Source organism: Callorhinus ursinus, unplaced genomic scaffold (genome assembly GCF_003265705.2).
Source record: "Callorhinus ursinus isolate GAN/ISIS: 27379988/994484 unplaced genomic scaffold, GSC_fseal_2.0 scaffold19, whole genome shotgun sequence".
Taxonomy (NCBI): domain Eukaryota; kingdom Metazoa; phylum Chordata; class Mammalia; order Carnivora; family Otariidae; genus Callorhinus; species Callorhinus ursinus.
Genome location: NW_027397081.1, coordinates 24,304,027 through 24,328,325, shown reverse-complemented (window position 1 = coordinate 24,328,325; position 24,299 = coordinate 24,304,027). Strand labels below are relative to the sequence as shown.

At 46.1% G+C, this 24,299-nt stretch overlaps 1 protein-coding gene across 5 annotated transcripts in view; it reads left to right on the top strand.

Moving 5' to 3' along the window:
* The window catches only part of ETS1 (ETS proto-oncogene 1, transcription factor), a 112,039-nt gene that overhangs the window by 45,660 nt on the left and 42,080 nt on the right, over positions 1–24,299 (top strand). For 2 of the 5 annotated variants that reach the window (XM_025893553.2, XM_025893551.2), the window contains exon 1: positions 3,341–3,797. The exons of 2 other annotated variants lie outside the window; for them this stretch is intronic. In XM_025893553.2, coding sequence (XP_025749338.1) covers positions 3,716–3,797 — 82 coding nt within the window. In that variant the 5' untranslated portion in view covers positions 3,341–3,715. Of the gene's footprint in view, positions 1–3,338; positions 3,798–24,299 lie in introns of those variants that run through there. One more of the 5 variants, XM_025893550.2, reaches the window with a different exon arrangement.

Below are 24,299 nucleotides of genomic sequence, written 5' to 3'. Positions count from 1 at the left end.
TTTTGCACCTACCTCCAAGACAGCATATTTTAGCTCAAAACTCAGAGGTTCTTTGGTTTGGTGAAGTTTAAGATTCAAGAAAGAGACAAATAACTTATTCTAGCACGCTTGTGGAGAGGGAGAGTCTGTCTTCCATGACTGTTTGAAATCTGGTGTATTTTTATCTTTCTTTTTTATTGAGGCTGGTGTGGGGTTGAGGGGAGGAGTAGTAAAGAGAAAGTTAATGTTTTGGACATCTTCTATGCGTGTGAGGGAATTCTTATAAAAATGTGACTAGTTGCTTGATATCATTAATGTCTAACTGCACACCCCTGTCCCCCAACTCTTGCAGCCCTGTGTTGACCCTTATTGACATGAAGTTCCTAGTTTAGGGAGTTTTAGCGCGTGCTGGGTGTAATTCCCTAGGGTTTAGGAATGTTTAAAAATACAATCCTGTTTTCTCCCAAGTGTAGGAGGATCAGACCACTGTATTACAAACAAAAGCAAGGAAGTATTTCCTTGGTTGATTTTTCCCGAGTGCCTCACAAGTTGGAACAACTTGCCTAAGTAGCTGGAACGCAAGGCCCGGCTGCTCTTGTTTTGCTGATGGGGAAACTGAGGCACAAATGAACCTGAGTGGGCACAAATGCTGGGGAATAGGGGTTCTGCTCTGACACGGGGGACACAGGGCAGACCTAGGGGCGGAGTCGCTGACATGGTTAAGTTCATCTTCACAAGCCATAGCAGAACCAGCTTCACTTAAACCTTTGAGTTACAGAGAGTTGGTGGTGAAGTAGACGCTCCTAGTGACCAGGAAGTTGATAGTTCCTTACTGAATAGATATTTCCTGAGTGTCTGCAATGTGTCAGGCACTGGGCTAGGGACTGTTTTTTAGGCTCCGGTAAGATATAAGTGCCATCTAAGTTAAGTAGAACACTTACAAGAATCTACTCATGTCGTAAAGAGAATGCAAATTTCATTTATCAACATAGATTTGATACTTGCAGGCCCGATTGGATTATTAATATCCCACATTTGTGAACACATTTTAACTTGTTTACATCAGTGCCCCTTGTCCCAAGCGAAGTTTCAGTTAGATCCGAAGTTAGATGCATAATTTGTGATAACTTCACTGTTCACAATCAGCCTCAAGTAGAAGGAGATTTCCTGGAGGTCTGTGGCGGCCCCTGGCTATCTCCCCCACCGTCCTGTCTTGCCTAACCCCCTTCCTTGATTCGGACCTTCAAATACTTTGAGCTTCTGTGCTGCAGGACTGGGTTACAAAAGGGTGATGGACAAGGTGAGATGTCATTGTTGAAGAACCAAAAGAATGAACTCCCCCACTGCGGGAGTGGAGTGGAAAGTGCTTCTGGTTGGATCCTGGTGGGTTCTTTTAGTGTCTGATGGTGGGGGGTGTCGGCAGCAGGGTTCAGGCTAGCCTGGGGAAGAAAGCTGAAGAGGATTCTGGGGAAGAGAGAAGACTGGCTCTGAGGCAGCTTCGTTTGCAAGTAGAAAAGTACTCACTTTGATTTAAAAATAACAGCATTTTCTTAACACAACATCAATAAAACAAGATTCCCCAAAGCAACTCTTGATTTGCTCAGTTCTTTTGCTGATGTATTCAGAGCAGGCAAGGCAGGATGGGTTCAAGATCCTTTCTTTTGCTGCTCCTTTGGGCGTGTAAATATCCAATTCATTCTTCCAGCCATTTCCTCTGGCTTTTCCCAGGATCAGAAGTGTCTGTTCTTGTCATCTGGAGGCCAGCATTGTTTTCTCACACCTTTTGGAAACACAGCTGGATTACAACAATCTTTCAAAAATTAGAATTGTCACATACAAATATTTTCCTCTGGTCACTGAAGGACGGGCGTAATCTGAAGTTGGAACCCGGAGCCAGAGATTTATTTTCTGTTCCTGGCTCCTTTTCTCATTTGCTGTGGGAAAACAGCAAGTTACTAATACTTCAAGAAGACAAAACTGGGATTAGGTAAAGGTAAGCAGGTGTGTTAAAACTGATCTGAGTCAGTTGCAGGCAAGTGGTGGTAGTTCAATATAGACTTAGAAATCAGGAAACAGTATTAAAAATAGCTTTCTTTGAGGTTGTTCAGAAAGACTGATGTTTAATCTTCTAGTTAATCAAAGGTAGACCTCAGTGTCTGGCTCTCGCTATACACGTGTGTCTGTGTACATTCCTCTAGATTTATTGGTTGATGTGTTAATTAGAACCAACTAGGTCCACTTATGATAACCAAAGTATTAGTGCAGTCATTAATTACTTGGGATCGTGTTGTGGTGTCCGAAGTGTCTGGAATTCCCAAATGGAACAGGGGCTGTGCATTGTGATTCTGTCACAGCTGCGAATGATGTACTCCAGAAATTCAAAACCAAGAGCCTCTGCATCACTTTTTTTGCTGGTGGTGGTGGTAGTAGTAGGGTTGTCAGTTTTACCTAGTGGAGGAGAGTGTGTGAAAGGAAAGGCCAATGGCGACCTAATTAGAGGAACAGAATAATAGCTTCCCCTAACACCCAACTGCTGCTAGAGGTAAACTGGACGCTTATGGAAGCCCATGACTGGATTCCAGTTTGGGGGCCCTGTTCCCTGCTCTCCCAATAATAAGCATTTGGGCCTTTGTTTTGGGGTCTCCCGTAGGCTGCTTTGGGCTTGATGCTGCTCAAGGGCCGCGAGAATTCTGCTCAGGAACGCTGCCTCCGTCTTTTCCTAACTTATTTCTTAACCATGACACGGGGCGGGGGGGGAGGTCTCTGAAAAATCGAAGGCTCCTCCAGAAACACAGCACCGAATCCTGACTCACTAACCGGCGAGGGCCAGGACTCCCAAAGCCCTTGGAGGACACTGGCTCCAGAACCCCTGCGCCCGCTCGCACGCACGCCCCTTCCTCCGCATGCCTCACGTCCTGTGTGTCAGTCTTTGTGAATGAATGATGTACACGCACTCGGAAAACTATGCTGCTACTGGGAGGGGGGCAGGAGCGGGTGACCAAGTCCTCAAGAATGCGTGGCGAATCAGACGGACTTTCCCGAAACGGCCGCAGCAGCCTCTGCCACCCAGCCTGCTCGCGCGCTCTGAGCCCTTCCCGGCTGGGCACCGGGCTCAGCGCCCTGCTGGCTCCGCGCTCAGCTATCGCCCGCCGGGCGGCTGGGCCACGGCAGGCAGCGGGCGCGGGCGCGGGCGGCCGCGGAGCTCCGCCCCGCCTTCCTTTCGTTTTTGGGCCACCGCCGCCGATTGGCCGTGGCTCTCTGGCCCCGCCCCCGGACCGCCCCCGCCCCTCCGGCCCCGCCCCTCCCCCCCGCGGAGAGCCTGGGGGATGGGGGGGGCGGGCGCGCAGACCCGGCGGCCGAGGCTCCGCGCCGCGAGAAACGCCCTAAAGAGGAGGGAGAGAGGGAGGGAGAGCGCGGCTTCGGAGAGCGAGAGCGAGCTGAAGCTGCTTGCCGGCGGAGAGGAGGAGCGGGGCGAGGACGAGGAGGAGCGGGGCGAGGCGCAGGCGAGGCTGGGACCCGGGGCGCGCGCACTTCTCCGCAAAGTGCCAACTTCCCGGGAGAGAGTGCCGGGCGCGCACCTTCTTGGCGCGGGGAAAAGTCAGCGGGAATTTGAGATCTTAGGGAAGAAAGTCGGATTCCCCCGGTCCCCCTTCCCCTGTTACTAATCCCCATTAAAAAGACAACAAGAATAACAGCAAACTTGCTATAATCCTGTCTGCCCCCCACTCCTGGCACCATGAAGGCGGCCGTCGATCTCAAACCGACTCTCACCATCATCAAGACGGAAAAAGTCGATCTGGAGCTTTTCCCCTCCCCGGGTGAGTGGTGACTGTCGAGGCCCCCACGCCAGCTTTCGGCCAGAGGCTGGGTCCCCTCCGCTTCTCCCCCTTTCCGCTGTTCCCTCCCAGGCAGTGCGTTTCTGCCTGAGCGAGGCGATGCTGGTGGCAGCTGGAGCAAGGTAGAGAAGAGGAGGACTGTTGGTGGCCTGAGACCCTTGTTTAGGGGGTGGTATTTATTATCACAGCTGTGTTTTTGTGAGTAGTGAGAAAAAGCTTATAGAATGTCCAGCACCCTCATTCCTGCTTTTTTTTTTTTTTTTTTTTTTAAATCTTTCCAAATGAGCGAGCACGCTCTGGCCTTATTCCTTAGCGTTAGGGGGGATGGACACTGCGCAGAAGACATCATCCACAGCCCCTGCATCCCCCAGACTTGGAGCTGGGTGGAGGGCCCTGGGCAGTAAGAACAGAAACAGTGTCTCGCTGTCTGGCCTACAAGCACATTTTCAAACGTCTTGCCTTCCTGAGCTCCTCTGTCACATGCCCCTTTGCTATCTAGCTCCTCTTTTCTGGGTTGAGGGCAAGGAGGTGATAGGAGAACTGAAATGATCATCTTAACTTCTGGAAACATCCCGATTCTATACATGCAGGTTACTTACTTTATCCAAAGCTTTCTCATCTGCCATACGTTTGTCCTCTGGTACCAGAGATCTGTTAGAAGAGGGAAAACATCCTGACCCCAAGCGTGACTTTGGGTCTTTGGTGGGTGGTGTTACCCAACTCTTTGGTTTGAAGGATTTAGAAGAAGGGGATAGGAAAGAAATTTGATCTTGTCTTAGACACAATTTTTGATCCTACACAGTTTCATGGGGTCCAGAAGTCCAGGAATAAATGCAGTTTGAGAAGAATAGATGTTTTCTTTTAGAATAGGGAACTGCCAGCTATCCTTTCGAGATCAGTGATTTTAGAGGTAAAGGTATATATAGTAAGATATGGAGAGAAGGTGAGGCTTTCTGGAAAATAATTAACTGCTGCTCTGTTGTATCTGATTATTGATAAGTTTAGCTGCTCTTGCCTTTGGTTAACACTTCTTTGCCTCTGCCATCATCAGTTGCTTATTTTAACCCTTTCTTCACCTGCTTAAACTTCCAACACAAGCCAAGCTGATGTTCTGTCCCTTGGAGATCTTCCCGAAATGTTAATGAAGACATGGCCCTGTCCTCCCCTGCTGGACCCCCTAACATTCAGCCCCAGGATTGGGAGTTCCACTGGGGAGTGCACAAAGAAGGCTAGGCTTGTTTGTTGTTACAAGGATGATGACGGTCAGAGCAATGCTGAGATCAACTAGAACCACGGAGACATTTCAGGCACTTAGACCTACGGTTCGGAAATGATGTCGCTGTGCTGGTTGTGTTTGGGGTTCAAGGAAGCCAGAATGAATTCTCTTAGTCACAATTGATCCAAGCCATGTATCAAAGAAATGAAGGGATAGTTGCCAGCAGAGATAGAAACTCAACTAATAGGTTCTTTCTTTAAGAATGGCTTGTTTATATGTGTGTTTATGGGGAAGAGACAGATTTGGCTGTCTGGGAAGTATCGTGTAAGATAGGTCAGTCCACGTACCTACAGTGGATTTCGTGTGCTGGGAATGAAGAAGCGCCCCTGGAAACACATGTTTTAGATCGCAGTAAACAGCTGAAGTCATTTTGGGGGGCGGGTAATTTAATATTATATATTAGAGATTCTGAGCATATGGTGTTGTTACTTTGGTTATTGATAAAAATAAGCCTCAGGGCAAGTAACTTTGCTTGGCATTCCCATCTGTAAAATGGGACAGTAAGCCCTAATGCTACAGTCAACATCTATTATGATAAGTGTCTTTACAGTGCCTCTCTTTTTCAAAAAAGGTTGACAAGCCACTGATCAGGTTTTGTAAGCAGCCTTCGATACAACAAAATTTCAACAGGTCAGAGAAATTGAGCAATCTTCTGCCATTCATCATAATGAGATTTGATTTCTGGCACTGTCTTGGGGAAAACAGAGAAACTTGAAAATATATATAGCAGTTTTAGTTTAGTTTTTTTCCCCTGGATTTTTAGTAGCGTAGATGTGAATATTATACCCATATCTCAGAGAGGAAAATAGAGGCCCAGAGAAGGTAAGTCACTTACTTAAGAAAATCTTGTAAGCCAGTGGCTAGAGTAAAATTAATCCCTTTTTCTAACTTCTCGGTATATGTTGCCTTGAGTAATACTGCAAGTTGCCTTTGAAAAACTCAGCAAAGAAACTTCAGTTGAGGCTTAAGCTTGCAGGTGCACGGATAGAAGAAGCATTGGCCAGGGCTGCCTGCCTTTGTTGGTGGGTGGGGAAGACACTGGGTAAGTGGGGATTTGCTTTGCCCATCAGACCATATAGGACATGTGTTTAAAGTTTAACTTTTCACAACGTGGCTTTGTGTCCACAGCTGTGACTTAAATATATTTCAGAATGATTCTTTGGGTCGTTTAGTTTCTTATGTGTGGAGACAACTAGTTTGGGATCTTATCTGGCTTAAATAATTAAACCAGGATTCCGCCCCCCCATCCCACCCCAATCCATGGGAGCCAGTAGGGAGGCAGTAGGGAAGTGGGTGTTGAAACAGGAGTCCTGGGTTATTTGCCTGTCTTTGTGGCTAGGACCTGATCCAGAACCTTTATTCACATTTCTTCTAGATTGAGACCTCTCAGGATTTTTAACAGCTTTAAGTACCAAATTAACATATATTTTGAAATAACTTGGGAATTGGACATCCCTTGTAAGTGTAAAGTGGGTATACCATTTTGATTGCAATATGTGATTGTAGGGGCTCTCGGATCTTAAATGGGCTAAAACAAACAAAGCCACGGAGAGTGGAGAGTATGGAGTTCCCTCCTGGTGCGGAGCTTACTGAGAAGGGTGGAGGCTGGGTGCCAAAGCAAATACATTCCCAAGCTGCTTCATTTTCCCCCTCCTTTCCCATTCCACCTTCTCGGTGAGGTGAGCATAATGTCCAGAGAGGAGTAGGAGTTCTAACTCTGGATGTTCGCTACCCCGGCAGGGGATGTGCATTCATCGGGGACCCCTATTGACCTTAGAGATAGGAAGATTCGTTCCTTTCGCTGTCCCTTTGGTCAGTCTTTGTGTCTTCATCAGCATAGACAAGAGAGATGGTCAGAGCTGCCCAGGCTATTAAGCTCACTCGTTCACTGTGCTTCCAGACCCCTGCAGACCACACTCCATTAGTGACTAACGAGCCCGGTGGTTCAGAGCCCGGACTCTGGAGCCAGCTTGTCTGGGTTGGAATCCCAGCTCTGCCACTTACTAGCTGTGTGACTTTGGGCAAATTACTTCAGCTCTCTGTGCTCTCGCTCCTGCATCCACAAAATGAGTGTAATGACTGTTCTATCTCATCGGGTTGATTGGAAAATTACGTCTACTGGTGTGCACACAATCTTAAAGCAGTACTCACCCATAACAGATTCTCAACAGTTAACTAGAAAACAAGTCAACAGAAAATGAGCCTGACCAGTGTAGAATTTTCGGGGGCCCTTGAAATGTTTCACAGGGGCCACTGCTTGCTATATTGTGCACCTCTTCTCCTTTTTTAGCTGAGATCTCATGCCAATGAGGTTCCATGCTATGCCTCACAGAGCCAACACAGTGAACCAGGTAACTTTCCGAGTGTCTGAGTGTCTCCAGGTCCCAACTCAGAGCTAAAGAAAGGCACAGGGGTTGGTCAGTTACTTTGGGTGATGGAGGTGATCAGTGCTACCTCTAAGCAAGAGGGCCACCAAGACTAGGGGCCGGGGGGACATTTGAAGGGCTGATGAAAAAAGCAGTGTTTCAGTTATGCAGAGTTGAAAAAGGCATCATGTCCAGTTATTATAAAGTATCTCACATTTTATTTATTTATTTGGTTGGCAGAGCTTGCATTCCTGGCATTTTTGGTTGGTTTGTATTGCTGTTTTTTTGTCTATGTAACTTTTTTTCTTTCTTAAAGAGACCAGACCACCCTGTAGGAGGATCACCATCCCCCCCCCCCCCCCCCCCGGCCCAGGGGACAAACCAGCCTGTGGTCAGCCTCCAAGAACCAAGCTGACCCTGGGCTCCAGCAAAATCTCTGCAAGGCAGAGAGCTGGTTAGTATAAGTCAGGATTTTTCAGGAAAGCAGGGCTCTCTCTTTCAAGGAGCACAGATGACTCTACAAGGGCTATGGCAACAGCATAATTACAGACGTCTCTCTGGTTTGTGGAATGAATGACCCGTGGCTCTAGTGGTATCCCATGAGCTAGCATTGAAGGTAGATTGCTATTCACAAATGACAAATTATGGAGCCTACATTATGTACCTGGCACTCTCACATCAAATAACACTTTTTTACTCTTCACACTAACTCAGGTGGGGAGAGCTATCATTTTATCCCTTTTTTCAGATGAGGAAAATGATATTCAGGGAGATGCATAATTTGCCCAAGGCCGCACTGTTAGAAACTTACAAACTGATGAGCTGTGGCAGGCATTTTATACCTAAAGTAAAAGCACCATGTTATTCATAGAAACTCTGGAAATTAAAAGGGGCATATGTTTAAAACAATTACATATATATATATATATATATATATATATATATATACACACACACACATATATGTATAAAGGGGGCATATGAGGAAGCAGTGAGGGTGGGTCCTCTGGGGGTCGAGGAGGTGCAGGGCTCCCGGCCACCTTGCATGACTGTTCTGAGCTTAGGGAGAGGCCTGTTCCGTGGGCAGTCTTCAGGCCTGCCAGTCCAGATGTGGTGCTTTAGGAAGGTACTTGAAGGTTAGAGCCATGCTTGCCTCAGATCACCAAGCAGAGAGCCAGGGTTCTTGTTTTTCCAATGTCTTCCAGATGTACTTCTCTCTCTCTCGCAGGTGGGGAGGCGATTATGTTCACTTCCAAGGTCACATCCTTCCTGGAGCCTCCTGATGCTGCCTGTTTTGCCTCTTGCATCACAGACACAGCTCTGCATATAATCTCACTCACAATCTGGCCAATGAGAGACCTAGATCAGCAACTAGTTTGTTTTCTTAATACGGCTGTAGTTCAGTTTTCCTGCTTCCTCAAGAAGCCATAGGCCCCTACATTTGCTGTCTACACACCAAGTGTTTTATTTTTTCCAACTAAAATGTAGTATTTTCAAGTCTGTTTCATGGGCCAGGGGACTGTGTGTAGTTTTTACGACACAAGGAGGGAGGGCGAGCTTTGGGATTCTGCTCGCGGACCTACCAGACCTCCATGAACCCTGGCTAATCCAGACACAGACGCCCCGACTACTTGTCCCTGGGTAAGGTATGGGTTTCTCTATCACTGCCTTATGGGGAGCATTTTCTCCGAGTAATTAATATCCTGGGACCTACACAGTCATCATAGAGGTGGATTTGCCTATTGACAACGCAGTCTCCATATTTTTATCGGCTGCTCCAGAATGAAATGTTGGCCCCACTTCCCTGCTCAGACAGAATGTCTGATGAGATCTGCTCTCGTGTTCACAGCCTCTTAGGCCCACTCTTTGCTTATAGCTGCTAAGCAGTCCTTAACCCAGCATTGAGAACGTCAAGACAATTCCCAAATTTATCATTTCTATTTGTCATGTGTCTTTAGCTTCACTTTTTTCAGTTGGGTTAAAGACATCTTTTTTTCAAAATGTCAGTAGATGTTTTTCAAATTGCATAAACAGGCTATTTCTGCTTGGCTACTTGTCCAAAGCCCTGTGCCTATCTGTGTTACTTTTTTCTTTTAGTTGTGTAGTTTAGAGGCTCCGTGCAGATACAGAAAGAAATTGGTCTGTGGTGTAGGTTGCAGTAGATCCAATTTCACTGGCAGGGAGCCATGCTTACAGATACACTCAAAATATTGCTGTCCAAGCCATAAATATTTATTGATTATTTGGCCAACTTCGTCATATTTCCCAGGTGCTTTCCAGTTTCTGCTGCTTGGGTCCAAGCCTGTCACTGGACACTCCCAAATGTCGCGTCTTACTGTCCCATCAACTTTTTTCAGTTGTCCTTTTCTGTAGCATTTAGTTCTGTCCCTGAGAATTGTAGAATACTGACCTGGATGGTGCTTTAAGACCCAAAGTAGTATTGGCTGGTTTTAGGCTATTGGCTTTCAGATCTTGATGGTGTATAGGTAGTGAATTAATATAATTTACCATCTAAACTGGGACACTTTTGAGAATGTAATGGACACTGTGAATAATTATACTAGAATGATGGACATAAGCTGGGACTCTCCCAGCAAATGAGGGTCACACCAGTTAGATATTGAATTTAGATGACAATATTCTTTATAATTATCTATTCTCAATTGCTAATTTTGGGACTTAGACCATCCAAAGTAACCTACGAGGGCCAGATTAAGAGTTTGAAACAATTCAAGTTCAGTGTGGTTTCCCCCAACCATGAGTTATATTTTTAAATGTGTTTTTGACGCATAATATAATATTTCTCAGAGCCTGAGAAACAACTAAACTACAAATCAACCTCAAACAAGTTCCCTTCAAGCATTTGAAACCTCTTGGTAGCTTTGGGGAGCTATGCTAAGCTGTTGATTTTTGCTTTGCAAGGTTCTGCAGAGGAACTGTAAACTTTGTGTATGTCGTGTGTGGGGAGGGTGTGTGTGTGTGTGTGTGTGTGTGTGTGTGTGTGTGTGAAAATGACCTTTTGAGTTGGGGGAAAATGTCATCATTACACGAGTGAAGACAATTAACATTTTTGCTTTGTTTTGTTTTAATGCTTGTCCAAGATGAGAAGTTTTACTGATGGGATCAAAAAGGGCAAGAAAAAAAAAAAAAGAGTTGGTTTTTTTTTTTTTTTGGTACCATTAAAGTGGGTAAACACAAAAACAAAAGTAAAAAGCGAGCCCTCACTGCTTTAGGAGGGGAGGAAGGGAACAGTGGATTCAACTGCAACATCCCTTTTGGCTAAAAAGGAAGAGAGAGAAAAAAAGAGCAGGCAAGTATGAAAGAACTCATAAAGGAACAAAAAGAAATAATCAAAAATGAATAAAAGCTTTTAAGTGATTATTTCATAGACTCTTGGAAAAATCCTCATATTGACCAGTCTCGGGTGGTCAGGTGGGTGACCTCGGCTCTCCATTCTTCATCTGTGGAATCTTTTTAGGAGCCTTTAAATCCCTGGTGGATGCATGACCGGTGGGGGTCAGTCAGATGAGATCTTCCCTGGGCTCCAGATGCTTCCATGGCTGAAAGTGCAGGAGGACCATGGTGTGAATTTATGGACCTGCGTGTGGATCAATGATTATTTATATTTTCTGTGCCTGTTGGGCTCTGTCTTCCAACACTTCTAGGCTAGAATAATTTCACAGGTCAGCTTCAGGGAGAACATGGCTATTTCAGAAGCATTTGAAGGAGGTGTAAGAACAGGGAAAGGATTATTTTAGATAGAAAGAACAGTGTGGGAAGAATGCTGAAAGTTTAGAGTAAAAGAAAGGCTTACATAAATCTGAAGAAAACTACCTTGATTGTAGAAAGGGAAGAGAGAAGGAAACCTGAAGGCAGGACCCATGTAAGAACATTTTGAATCTCAGGATGAATTTTACCTTTGAAGGTAGGGAGGTTTTAAGGACAGAGAAGTGTTACTGAATAGGCTTCTGAGACAGATGATTTTTTTTTTTTTTTTGTAGCATTACTCTACCTCCTACTCATACTGTTAGTTGTTAAAACCTCTGTATCAGTTTATCAGAATAGGTGTTAAACCTCAGAGTAGATGACAGAATCAATCAGGTACTTATTTTCAAGGTACAAATGGAAAATAAAAAATCTAGGTCAGGCAAGGGCATTCCTAAACCCAGGGAGTGTTTGTAGATCCATGTTTTTTTGAAGCGTTTAGAAACTCTTACTATGTGCCAGGTACTGTAACGGCTCCTAACAAATGTCATTTTTCTGTGATAACAGTTTGGTGCTAGGGTAATTCATTACTTAGCGTTCATGTTTAAAATAAAAGCGTTGCTGAGTCTGATTTTAAAATACCCTTCAGAAAATCCATCACCAGGACATTTTTGGTGGAAGAGTTTTCATGTGATGACCTTTATACTTCTATTATTTTCCTACCTGGTGTTCCTTGCCTAAAACTTAAGTGAGTTCTATACCTTATGCAAAGGTTGTCTTATGTCATTGAAATACTAATTAAATGTATGGAATACAGTGAGGATTCACGCATGGTAAGGGGAGACTTAGCAGCATAGTAGGAATAAATATTGTGAGTGGAGTGTACATTCTGGGGGGGCCCATCATTGCTTAGAGAGTCAACAGCCCTGGATTCTAGCCATGGCTTTGCACCTGTTTGTCTGCATGACCTTGGGCAAATCATTTCATTTTTTCTGAACCTCATGTTCTTCCTTAGTCAAATGCATGAGCCAGAGAAGATGACCCATAAGGTTTCTCTTTACCCCGACATTTTATGATCTTAGAGAACATCTGAAATAATTCAGGCTGGGAGAGAACATAGTATATGTCACTCAAGAGGTGGGCAAAATGAGGGTGTTTTTTCTCCTAATCCTCAACTTTTGCCAATCATTGGGAGAACTGGGGTTACATCTGTGAAGGTTAATAGCTCTCATGGAGGGAGGTGTTGGGAACTGTTCCCGGCCTTGCTTGCCGTCGGAGAAACTTGGGCATGTGTCTCAGGGGTGACACTGGACCAGGAATCATACTTTCCTCTTAGTCCCCCTCCATGAAACAGCTTCCTTGTCCCATCGGCCTTTGCTAGAGTTGCAGCGGAAGGCAGTTTCAGTGTGGGGTCTCATCTGGAGGAAGGAGATGTAGGTTAGGGGTCCGCTAGGTGAAGCGGCCAGCCCCAGCTGCATCCTCAGGGCTGAGCATGTGGTCTGAGCAGTGAGCCGATTCTGTCTAAGTTGCCACTTCTCAGGGCACTGCTCGGTAGGTAAACAGTCCCCTCCTGCAGCAGGAATGTATTCTGCTGAAAGCCCCCTCAGTGCCTCTTCCTGACATACTCAGTGAGTCAAGGCCTCTGCCCCCTGTTTATGTAGAGGGAAGGGCCCGGGCCCTCTGGCTTCTGGCTGTTCACGCAAGACACCACCTGCTTTAGCTGCCCCAGCCGTGTCCCTGACGCTACAAGTGGGTGTTGGGGCGTGGTGAGCCCAGGCCGCCTTGCTTCTCAAAGGCCTCTCTTTGCAGCCATGGGAGAGTGTCGCCTGCACACAGCCGTTATCTGAAAATCATTTTCTTGATGTTATTTCTACACTTTGAGAAGGGCCTGTCACACTTCTCCCCTCTTCTGTCAGCAGCAGGCATCTAAGGGCGGCGTGCCAGTTTGGGGAAAAACAAGAAAAACTGCCACTGGTAATAAGGTACACCTTATCTACTGGTACTTATGTGGGCGCTTCTCTCCCCTCATCTTGACCCCTTTCCCCCCCCTATTAGTTATTAGGGGCCAACTTATTAATCCGTGAGGGTATTCATGTGCCGAGGACCTCATTATTTTACCCTCACCCCTAATGGCTAAGTATTATTTCCATTTCACAGATGGAGAAACGGAGAGGTTCAGCCACTTGCCTGAGCTCACACAGCTGGGGAGTGGAGGGCTTTAGATTCAGACCCACTCACTCAAGTTCCGGGTCTGCTGCCTCCAACACGCGCAGAAAAACTAGGATGCTTGTTGAGTTTGGGGGAAACACTCAGGTGTGTTTGTGTTTATTATCGACCAGGTCCCTTAATACTTGGTTATAATTTGGTAGCAGTTTTACAGTTAGACACGTGACTTCACCACACTTGAACCTCAAGGTAATTTTTTTTTAGTTAGTAACGTTTTATAAATGGGGCAACTGCAGAGCAGTGATTCTGAATTTTTTTCCCAAGTTTACATGGTCAAGTTCAGTGGCAGAGTTAGAACAGGAAGCTGTATTCCTCCAAACCTCCTGACATTTCTGTTTAGCCACACACATTTTCACTGTTTCTTTGATTTGGTGAGTATGTAGTGCATTCAATGTTAATGATAATAGTAATCATCATCATAATAATAAACATGAGCTGGAGATAAGAAATGCCAACAAGACACCCTCTCCTCTTTTGCCAGAGATAGATTCCCCCACATATTTTATATGTAGTTAGTGGGTCCCACACAGTTGGCTAATTATTGAGCTCTGAGTGGGTTGCACAGATGACTCTGACATAGGATCTGAAAAATCTGCATAGCTTTCCATGATGCCAACCCACTGGCCAATTTTTAAGTAGGATGGCAAGTTAGTTTCTTCTCAAGAAGTAAGAAAAAAATGTGAGTTACTCCACAGGTTTCTAGATAAATATGCAGTTTCCCTCTGGGATGGGTTGACCCTGGACTTTGAGAAATTCATTATTTTTTAAATATAAAGAATTTTGAATAGAATCCCTGTCCAACCTGCTTTCCCGTGTTGAAATATATAGTCTTCTGTGCCTCCGTTTACCCATTTTAGCAAGCGAGGTCCATTTTGATGACTAGCAGGAACTTCAGGTAGCTGGAGGGAAAAAACCCAAAAATCAAAAACCAAAAACCTTTGAATCTCATACTGCATTTTATGAGCAAGAATTGTGCCAAAGAGGTGTATAAGAAGGAATGGCATCTTAGATGAGTGGGGTTTTTTTTCTCCCCTGTTTTCATCTGGGGCAGGGGCATTTGCTATGGTAACAGGTATATACACTGCCGAGTTTAGCTAACTCATACAATGTGTTGTTCCTTAGCAATAAAAATAAGTCCCCTCCCTCCTTGTGTTGGTCACTCTGGAAACTAGAGTGTTCCAAGGTGGGGTGACAGGTTGTTACACTGAGAAGTGTCCCCTTAGCATGTTGTTGTTTTCCTATGGGTGAACGTAATCCTGAGTAGCCAGCAGTGCCCTTGGGAGGGCTCTGGATTGTAAGGCAAAAGGAGATGGGAATGGGGAGTAGAGGGTGGTACCCCTGATTGCAACAAAAACAGAGATCATCATTTTAAGTTTGGCACTTTTGAATCTCGGCCCTAAACTTAATGCTTGCCAGGAAAATCTAGTCTTGTAAAGTGAATCTTAGTGTGGCTGGAAGTGTGTCTCCTTCTCAACCTGAACTTTGGCTTCGTGCTCTCCACCTGTGGGGAGTTTGGGTCATAAGGAGTCCTTGGTCTTACCTTTTCCCGGTTTGAACGTTTTCTGTGCTTGAAACCGGGCAGGTCCACTTACATAGGTTGGTCAACCTTTTGCCTTCTCTTGTCTGGTGTGGGAATGAGGAGAGCTGAGTCTCTTTTTACTCTGGAATGCCAGAGTATCACCACATCTCTTTGTCATCTCTACTCTTTTGGAAGAAGGGTGCTCGCTCGCTCCTCCTGAGTGAGCTGCCTCTCCTTGGGAGAGAGTGAGAGAGTTCATGAGCTCAGGTTTAGAAAGTACTCTTGGAGTCATTGTTGATGCAAGAAATGTTATTAAATTAGGGAGAGATATGATACAGAGTTACAATCCTGAATGCATACAAACTAAGGGTGAGTCATGTGTGTGTGTACAGGAAATGCATCCTTGATTTCACGTCAGATCAAGAGTTCAATCTTACACCTTCCTTGCCTCCTAATGGAAACCAAACGTTCTTCAAAACTGCTTGGTGCTCGTTTTTGGTCTTTGTATGTGTCTGGGTTTCAGTTTGGAGGAGAGAGAGAAGTAAAACTAATATTTATAGAGTACCTACTGTGTGCCGGGCACGTGGTAGGGTGCTTTGCTCCAATAATCACCTTCCTTAAACAAACCTTCGTGAACTTGGTGTTTTAATCCCCATTTTGAAGGTAAGAAATTGAGTCTCAGAAAGGTTCAATTAATTTTTCCAAGGTTCTGGAGCTCTCAAGTCATGAATTTGAGCTTAGATCTTTTTAATTACAAAGTCCTACCAGTTTAGAGCCTGCTTGGAGAGAGAATTTACTAACGTTCTCATCAGAGGCTTTGAGTCTTGGAACATCCTTTTGTGCGTTATGCTCTTCCAGCCTCCTCATTATTATCAGGGTAAGGAAGAAAACATTCAGTAGATCTTTAAATAGCTACCATTGGATGTGTAATACAGAGAAAGCCCCCCCCCCATAGTTCCTAGAATTGTCACTGTGCATTTTCAAATTCAAAATGCATGAATGAAAAGTTGCTAACTAAATTCACCAAACTTATGTACAGAACTGGGGCTTTGGCCCCCATTTTCCGGATTGGGAAATCGAGGAATGGAGTAAGAGCTCCACCCTTGCTTGAGAATTCTCCAGGGAGGGGATGTTCAGAGGCACAAGTCTAGGCCTTGAGGCCACTTGATGCAACAGGAATGTTTGTAGATAAATAAACACACATGGAATGAATCAATGTCTACATGGCGGACCTGCAGTTAACCTCTGATTCAATTGAAGTTTTTTTTTTGTTGTTTTTTTTTTTTTTTAAACAGTATCTGTTGGCTTTATTTCTGGATTTCTGAAGGTTTCTCTTAGGGGGGCTTTGTGGCTTTTCCACGCCCTCACCTGTAGTCTTCTGTGATGGATGGGCTGATGGGGGAAATGTGAAATTCCAAACTGGCTTCAGTGTCTCCAAAGGATTTGGGATGCTGGATGAACAAAACAGCGATTTTTTTTTTTTTTTTTTTAAATGAGATCAGGCCCTTGTGTCTTGCCTCTGGGTTCATAGGGTTTGGTCAGGTTGCTCACAGGCATGTTGCAGACAGAGAGCAAGGAGCAAGGATGAGTCCGGTCTCTGGTGGCCCTCGGCTGCCTTGCTTTCTAAGAAGAGAATATTTTCAGTGTTTTTATGGGCACACCAATTCCAAGGAATTAATATTTGAATTTCTAAAAGCTGGTGGTGCAAGATAGGTTCCTCCTACGCAAACCAGTCTCAAATCTCTTTGCAAATCATCTCAAAATGCCTCACTGCAGTGTACCCTTTTTAGTAATTGTATTTGCTTTTTCTCTTTGCCAGGCAGATTTGTGTATGCCACAATTTCTTCCCACAATCTTCAGATCTCTCTAGATTCTCTTTTTCCCATTTGGTGGATGAGACAGCTAAGTCCAAGGGAAGGGATTTGCATTTAGGTTGCTCTGTAGAAAGTAATCTTTGTCCCTAAATCACAGTCTGCCATTCATGATGTGGCTGATGAAGAAGTCCCTCACTGCAGGCACCATGGTGTCCTGGGAAGGGAAGTGTTGATGTGAGCCAGCCCTGAGTTTGAATTCAGACTCTCTGCTTGCTAACTTGTCCTTAGGCAAAGTATTTAATTTCCGTAAGCCTTTTTTTCCCTGATCCTTACAATGGAGATCCTAATAAAGAGCTTTCAGGACTGTTGTCCGGATTTGAGGTGATTTGAGACAATATTTTTCCACTGCCACAGGGTCTCAGTAAATGGTATTTTATCATTATCTTGTAGGCCACCGTGTTCATTGCTGACAGCACTTCTTATGACTTCAGTGGTTGTTAAAACTGTGGTTACTGTTAACCTGGTTACAGAAAATTTTCCACTCGACACCACCATAACCAGCGGGGCCAGAGCAGTCCCCGTGGCCAGTTAGCAACATCTTCTTCCTCTCACGCATACTTACCAAACTTGAGTTAGGACTTTGGGTCACGTTTCCAACGCACAAGTGTTATTTACAGGCATTGCCCTTGCCTTGTCAACAAGGACGTTTCTTGGAATTGTAGCGATCAGGGAGGGCAGAGGATGATTTCAGCTGCGTAAGGACTCTCCTCTTTGCCCTGGGATGCTTTCTTTCCTTGGGAGCGACCTTAGGCATCCAAGGTCTGGGACAGAATCTCTGCTCCTTGTGAAAAGAGCCAGCCGAGGAGGAGAGCTCACTCCTCCCTGAGAAGGTCGGGGCCAGTGAATCCGTTTGGCAACCTCCTGAAGATAATCAGCTTCAGGACTGAAAAATCCTACTTTCTTTCCTCTCCACATGCTGCCCCTTCTGTCCCCCAGCAATGCCTCTTAGATCTTCCCAGTTCTGGCCAAATGTCCCTAACGTGCTTTGCAGCTGAAGACGCCTGTAGGAACCGTGCACCTCTGGAGTCTGCCTGTTGCCAATTGCAATGGTTGATTTACAGCCAATATCTGGCACCTAGAAAAGGGGATCCTGTGTCTTTAAACAGCTGTGTGCCAGTGTGTGTAAATGTGCTTGCTAATCCAGTGACTAATTCAGTATATTATAAAGCAGCAATGAGCAGGCTGCCAAGGCAGGGCTGTATCCCAACTGGAGTGGGGTGTAAGGCTCAGAGAATTCTTCCTTGAATTCTGCCACACCACCCGACTCTGGAATGGACTCGAAATTTCATCTGTCTGCTCCCTGCCCCAGAGTCGGCACTTGCCTTCTCCTGGTTCCCGTTCTGCTCTCCGCCTGTCTGTTCTCTTTTCTCCTCTCCCTCTCTCCATTCCTTGGGTCAGTTTATTTACTCATCTGAGGGTGGAACTGTGCTCATTCTGAGTCAGGGCCACGGAACCAATCAGAACTGCTCTGGGGCATTCCAGGGGACAAAACTCATGATCCCTCTTGGAAAAGAATTTTCCAAAAGATCTCTTTTGGTCACAGTGCTGTGACTGCACCTTCCTCCGGCTCATGTCCAGTGAGCCTGGCCGGGGGTTTGTTTGCCCCAAGCTCTGTTCTGCCTGCCCTTCCTTTGTCTCCCTCCAGGGGTGGGGAGAGAAACGTCCAGAAAGAACTGGGTCTGATGGAGATTTGTTTTCTCTTGAAAGCCTTGTAGATCCAAGTATAAGTCCTTGGGCAGCGTCTTCTGGGGACATCTTTGGCTTAGGAGAATGGGAGGTGTTCTACTTCATCCTAGTCTGTGACCCTACCTCCCAGGCCTCGCCTAAGCATCCCACCCCGGAAGTTGTAGACACTGCAAATTGGCCTCTGGAAGTGGACTTTGCCCAGCCTCTCACGTGGTCTCCAGTGAGCAGAGCCTCTCTGTTATCTCAGGAGGCTTTCACGTGGCAGAGTCCCAGCCCCTCTGGCTTCCCTTTCCCGATAGTGCCATCCATTGGAGGTGTACATCACACCATGACACCCCCCCCCGGCTGTCTCGCACCCCCTACACTCAGGACATCAGCAGGCCGTTTCCTGCCCCCTTCCCCAAGGCTTCTGGAGCCCAGCTCCCGCCTCACTTCGTCTCCATTGCAAAACCTTTTGTCTTAGTCATTGTTCTGTCGCTCATCGCGAGATGTGACTGTGTGGCTATTGCTTGTGTGTTTATGTGGGGTTTGTTTCCCCCACGAAAAGGGAAACTCCAAGTGAAGGGTCTGTGTCTCCCAATCACCGAGTTTTGCTTGGCTCATAGCAGGTGGCTCACTAGCTCCTATATATATATATATATATAGTTTTTTTCAAATTGAGATTTAATTTCCATAACATAAATTCACCATTTTAGAGTGTACAATTTGGTGGTTTTTAGTACATTCACAGAGCTGTACAGCGGTTGCTGATACATAATTCTAGTACATTTTAATCACCCGCAAAAGAGACCCCATACCCCCGTTAGCAGAGGGTAGCTTTTTTTGATGCCGGCAAGGCTATCCAGCAGAGGACGGGAGGAGGTGGACCTGTGTGTCCTGGTAAGAGCCCCCACTACTCTCCCCTGATGCTCCATGCACTTTCCTGGTGGGGGAGGTGCTCTCTCCCTGTCCCCAGGCTCTAAGGACCTTCTGGTTCCCTGCTGCCTCACCAGGCAAGCCCCAGCTTTATTTTGGTGGCTCACTTGCTTTGGCTTCACCGTGTAGCGAGCCAGTGGATGTCTGGGCAGAGATAATGAGTGCTTTCACCATCTGCATGCAGACCGTTCAGTCCGAGAGCTGAGGGCTGTGGTGGCTGCAATTTCCTAATGGCTTCCTGATGAGGCAGAGCCATTTATTAGCGGCGGATGAGGGCTGAGGGCTGCGCATCTCAGTCTCCCTTTCCCACCAGACCTGGGCAGATGGAGGGTGGTTTCTGCTCCCTCCCTCTTTTGCATTGATCACTTTTTCTCTGCTCACCACCCGTTGACCTATCACACCCATTGATCTGGAGATCGGGTCTGCCTGGCGACTTCTCAGACACGAGGGTTTGCTGCTGGGAGAGGCATCGGTGCTGTCTGCTCTGGGCCAGTGTGGGCGACACTGTGGGGCAGTGATGGGGTTGTCAGAAGGTTTGGGGCCATGAGGAGAGGCCTGTTCTGAAAGGAGGGAGAGAAAAAAAAAAAAACCCGTAGAGGCGAAGAGATCATAGTTTGGTGTATTTCCCCCTAAATCCTTAGTTCCCTGCATTCTAAATGGATTTCATTTAGAACTGGAGCTGCTGATGTTGCTTTAGGACATGGCCTTTTGAGTCAGACATATGGCCTCATTAATTAGAAGCATCAGGTTCAATGTACAGTCCAATGCCCCTGATTTTATGTCTGGCTCTGTCAGTGGGTTTGTTGTATCCCCTGAACCCTATCGCTGTGTCTCCATTACTGTATTTGGAATACCAGTGGGACTGGAATGGGTAACCTTATAGAACCTTTGAATAGCATGATGGTGATCTGTTCTCCTTTCAGTGCTTTTTAAAGATAAAGGTCAATAGATCACTAAAATTAACTGCTGCCTTCACTCTGTCTGGATTGATGGGAACAGCACCCTCAAATTTTAGAGCTGTTATACACAGCGGTATCATGCAATTGAAGTTAGGTATTCAAGGTTGCTTGCTTTATAATTCTTGATATTCAACTGGAATCTCTGCTCCAAGGAAGCTCTTCTATTGTAGAGGCTGACCACTGATATTGAAAGCTTATAGTCTGGAGCTGGAACAGGCGGCATCGTGGGTCTGTATAGTCCGAAGCCACGTTAATTCTTAGATCTTTGGATGGATTGTTCCTCTTTGATCCTTAGGAACTTGGGGAAGAGCAGTGTTTGTCCAGAAGGATGAACCAGGGCTTGACAGTGGCAAAGTTATAGGGGAGACCAGCTCCTTCCCAATCCACAGCTATGAGTAAACAGTAGTGGTATAGAGGAAAAAAAGTATTGGACAGGGAGTCAAGAGGTCTAGAATTAGTAACCCTGTGACCAAAGGCAAGTTGACGTCACCTCTCTGGGTTTCATTTTCCCTGTCTGTAAAAGAAAGGGTTTGATCTAGCTGACGTCTGAAGGGCCTTCTAAGCCTGTGTTCCGGGAATAGTGTAGGACCCCTGACCATTGACAGAGCTCGGGGCCTCCTCCTCTCTACCCACAGCCTCCTTTTCATTCATCTTATAATTACGTCAAGTTGCCAGGAAGAAGAACTTCCCTCCCAGGAGTTGTTAAAGTTTTATAGCAAATTCTATAAATTCCTCATTCCTGCTTTTGGGCCCCAGATAAGGCTTTATGTGTCATATAGCCATAGTGAGGTCGGTATAGAGGAACAGAAAGCCAAGGAAAAGTGTGAACACACAAGTAGAGTGGATGAGATGAGAGTTACTGCCCAATGCCATAAAAAAGGCCAAAGTTGAAGATATAGGGGCCAAAATTATAGATTAGGTAGGTCTAAACAAACCTTGGAGTAGCCTCAGATGATAGGTTTAGCAGCGAACCCGATGGTTTAGGGAGAATACCCATAATCCTTTTGAAGCACTCTCTCTGGGTCCTAAGTACCCCCTTAGCAGCTCAGGGAACTTGAGCTCGTACCCTGCAGTTACTACATAAATCCCTCAAAGCAACAGGATTTCTGATTCCTCGTGAGGAACGTACATTTGGATTTACTAAACTGAGTGCGGCCTTTAGTCCAGGAGCTGTTGAGTCCATAAAGCCTGATGCTCTAAACTCCAGATGTTCCATGTTCAGGCCATGCCATCAGTCTTTGGTACATTTTATCTGGCACGCAGGCATTTGGGAAGACTGATAGATAGGTCTAGAGAAGGGCTGTCTCCTGCACTTGCCAAACATACGATGGGTGGGAATTCTTGCATCTCCTCTGATGTCAGCCCTGCTTCAGGGTGGGAATGTGTGTCTCTCTGCCTTCTCCCCACTGCTGCCATGTGGCTCCCATGTGGCTCTCTTGAATTGCACGGGGTACGGTGCAACAGGGCCCTTGGAGTAGAAGGGAACCTTTAGCCTGTTGGGAGCACGTTGGGGGTGGGGTGGGAAGGGTGTCAGGGAAGCAGTGTTGGAATGAATTCAGTGGAGCAGGAGAGGTGGCCCACGCGCCCACTTAGATCTTCACTGCTTGGTGTAGTTTAGGTGGTCCAGTGTCTTCATCTGGGTTTCAGTCTCCACCATCTGCCTAGAAGGAAAGATGTACAGGAGTGTTTGCATGTGGTGGCCTTGTACAGATTATCTCAGTTAGCCTGTAATTCAAGTTTCTTACACCACCCTCAGATGGCCGAAACCCTGAGCATCTTGACGCAGGCCCTTCCTTCTGAAGTCACCGAGGAGGGGCTGGGGTGGTGAAGGAACATAGCGCATCACGTTTAACCATTCGCTGGTGGCACCCACTACAGCCATGTCCAGCACTAGCCTGATCGGTGCTTAAGCTTTTATATTCAGAAACGTTGCCCCTAGTTCCCTGTGAATGTGGTGACGTGACCCGGGATAGTCTCAATGACACCTCCTAGGCTAGTTAACTGAAAAGGAGGAAAATGATCTTATTTGGGTTCCTTTCTGCCTTCTTAGTGTTGGTTTTCTAGGAGCAAGGAGGGGAGTTGTGGTAGGAACTGGTAGGCATGAGTGGGAAGCTGAAATTACTCCTCAGAGGATCTCTGTTGAAGCCCTGAATTTCTTGCCTTTGGGAGATGCCGGGTTTGCACTTAGGATTCTAGGAGGCTGTCAGGTTGGACTGGATTCAGGAGGCGCAGTTCCTGGCTACCAGTTGCCCGTGGATGCTGAGGGCTGTCAGGGGAAACAGACAATGCAGGGGTGCAGTAGGGGGACCGCCCTGCTCACTCCTGTGTCCCCACCCCTTCTTCCCTGGCTCAGCTCTGTTCATCTTCATTTTGGTGTCTATCACAGGCTGATGTGACCACCCCTGATCCTCTTTAGCTGGCCTCTTGGAGGATTAAGAATCTAGGTAACACGGTTACTAAATTATACACCTAAAACTAAGATAACACTGTATGTTAACTATACTGGAATTAGGATAAAATAAAATAAAAACTTAAAAGAGAAGTGGAACCATACGGAAGAAAATAATATAAGTAACACGGGAAGGATTAGAATAGATGATCACTCCGAAGTCATGGTAGAGCAGAAGCTGACCTTTCCAGAGAAAAGAAAGAGACTGTCAGAAGAGGAGGCAGAGATCTTCACGAGGCACGAGACACACAAATCTGTGAATTGCAGCTCCTAGCCTCTTTATGCTAGCTCCAAAGAGGTGAGGAGGGAAGTTTCCCACAGAAAAGCTCTATTATGGTACCCTGAGATGTGTGTAATGAACAGATCTGATAGGACTCTTGTTCCAGGAACCGTAGAGTTGACCTCCATCTGCTGGTTGGTCTTCCCTTGACATCCCCACCTTCCTTTGACCTCTGTAGACAAAGGCCTTAATTGCCTTGGGCTGAGCGGAGCAGTAGTTATGTTTGTGACCTACCCTCAGCGGTGACTGTATTTTAGCAGCAGATCTCTTTAGCAGCCTAAAGAGATCCTTTAGGCTAAGAAGAAACTCTGCAAGCAAAAAAGGAGCCTGTTCTAAGCAGGCAGCATTCTGGGTGACCTCATCTTCCTCCCAAATCGGGTCCAGTTGGAGCTGTGCGTACAGGGCAGACTTCCAGTTCCTCCTGTCTGGGACTAACAGTGGCAGATATAAATAGACCAAGACTTTGTCTGTAGCCATTGTTCTCTAAGTGCCCATTGTTTCTGGATGCAAAGTGGCTATAGCCCTCTCTCTCACTCTCTCTCGCTCTCCTTCCCTCCCTTCCACCTTCCCTCTCTCCCTGCCTTCCTACCACCTCCCTCCCTCTCTGGGTCTCTTTCTCTGTCTTTCTCTCTGTGTGCACAGATCTGAATCCCAGCTCCGTTTCCCTCAGCTGCCTTTGCACTTGTCTGGCACTTAGTGAGAACCTGCAGGGGAACTGGCCCCGCATGGGGCACATCATCTGAATCTCATAGCTTTGTCTTTTTATTCCACTGAAGCTTTTGTCCAAGTCTTTCCATGATATATTTGTGGTCAAGATGAGGCTATGTGGATCCCACCCTGGTAAAATCAGGAGGATTTGTAACTGGTTGAGCTACTATACCCAAAAGGGTCTTGATGAATGTGTCAGTGTCAGAATGATGCATGGTCTCTGCTGTTCCGGGGCTCAGGACTTGGTCATTGCCTTTTCAACATTGCCTTTTTATCAGGGGCTCAGATTAGAGAAGGATACAGAAAACATACTTACTAAATTGCACATGGTGCAAAGCTAGTGCGATGAGGACAGATTCGTGATATAAAAAAAGATCTCTGCACCTAGAAGCAGGGATCAAAACAAACAGGGTCAGGTTCAATATGGATAAATGTGAAGCCTTACGCTGAGGTTAAGAAGATTCAGTCACAGGGTAGAGAACTGGCTCAGCTTCAGTGTACTTTGAGTGGCTTTTGTCGTG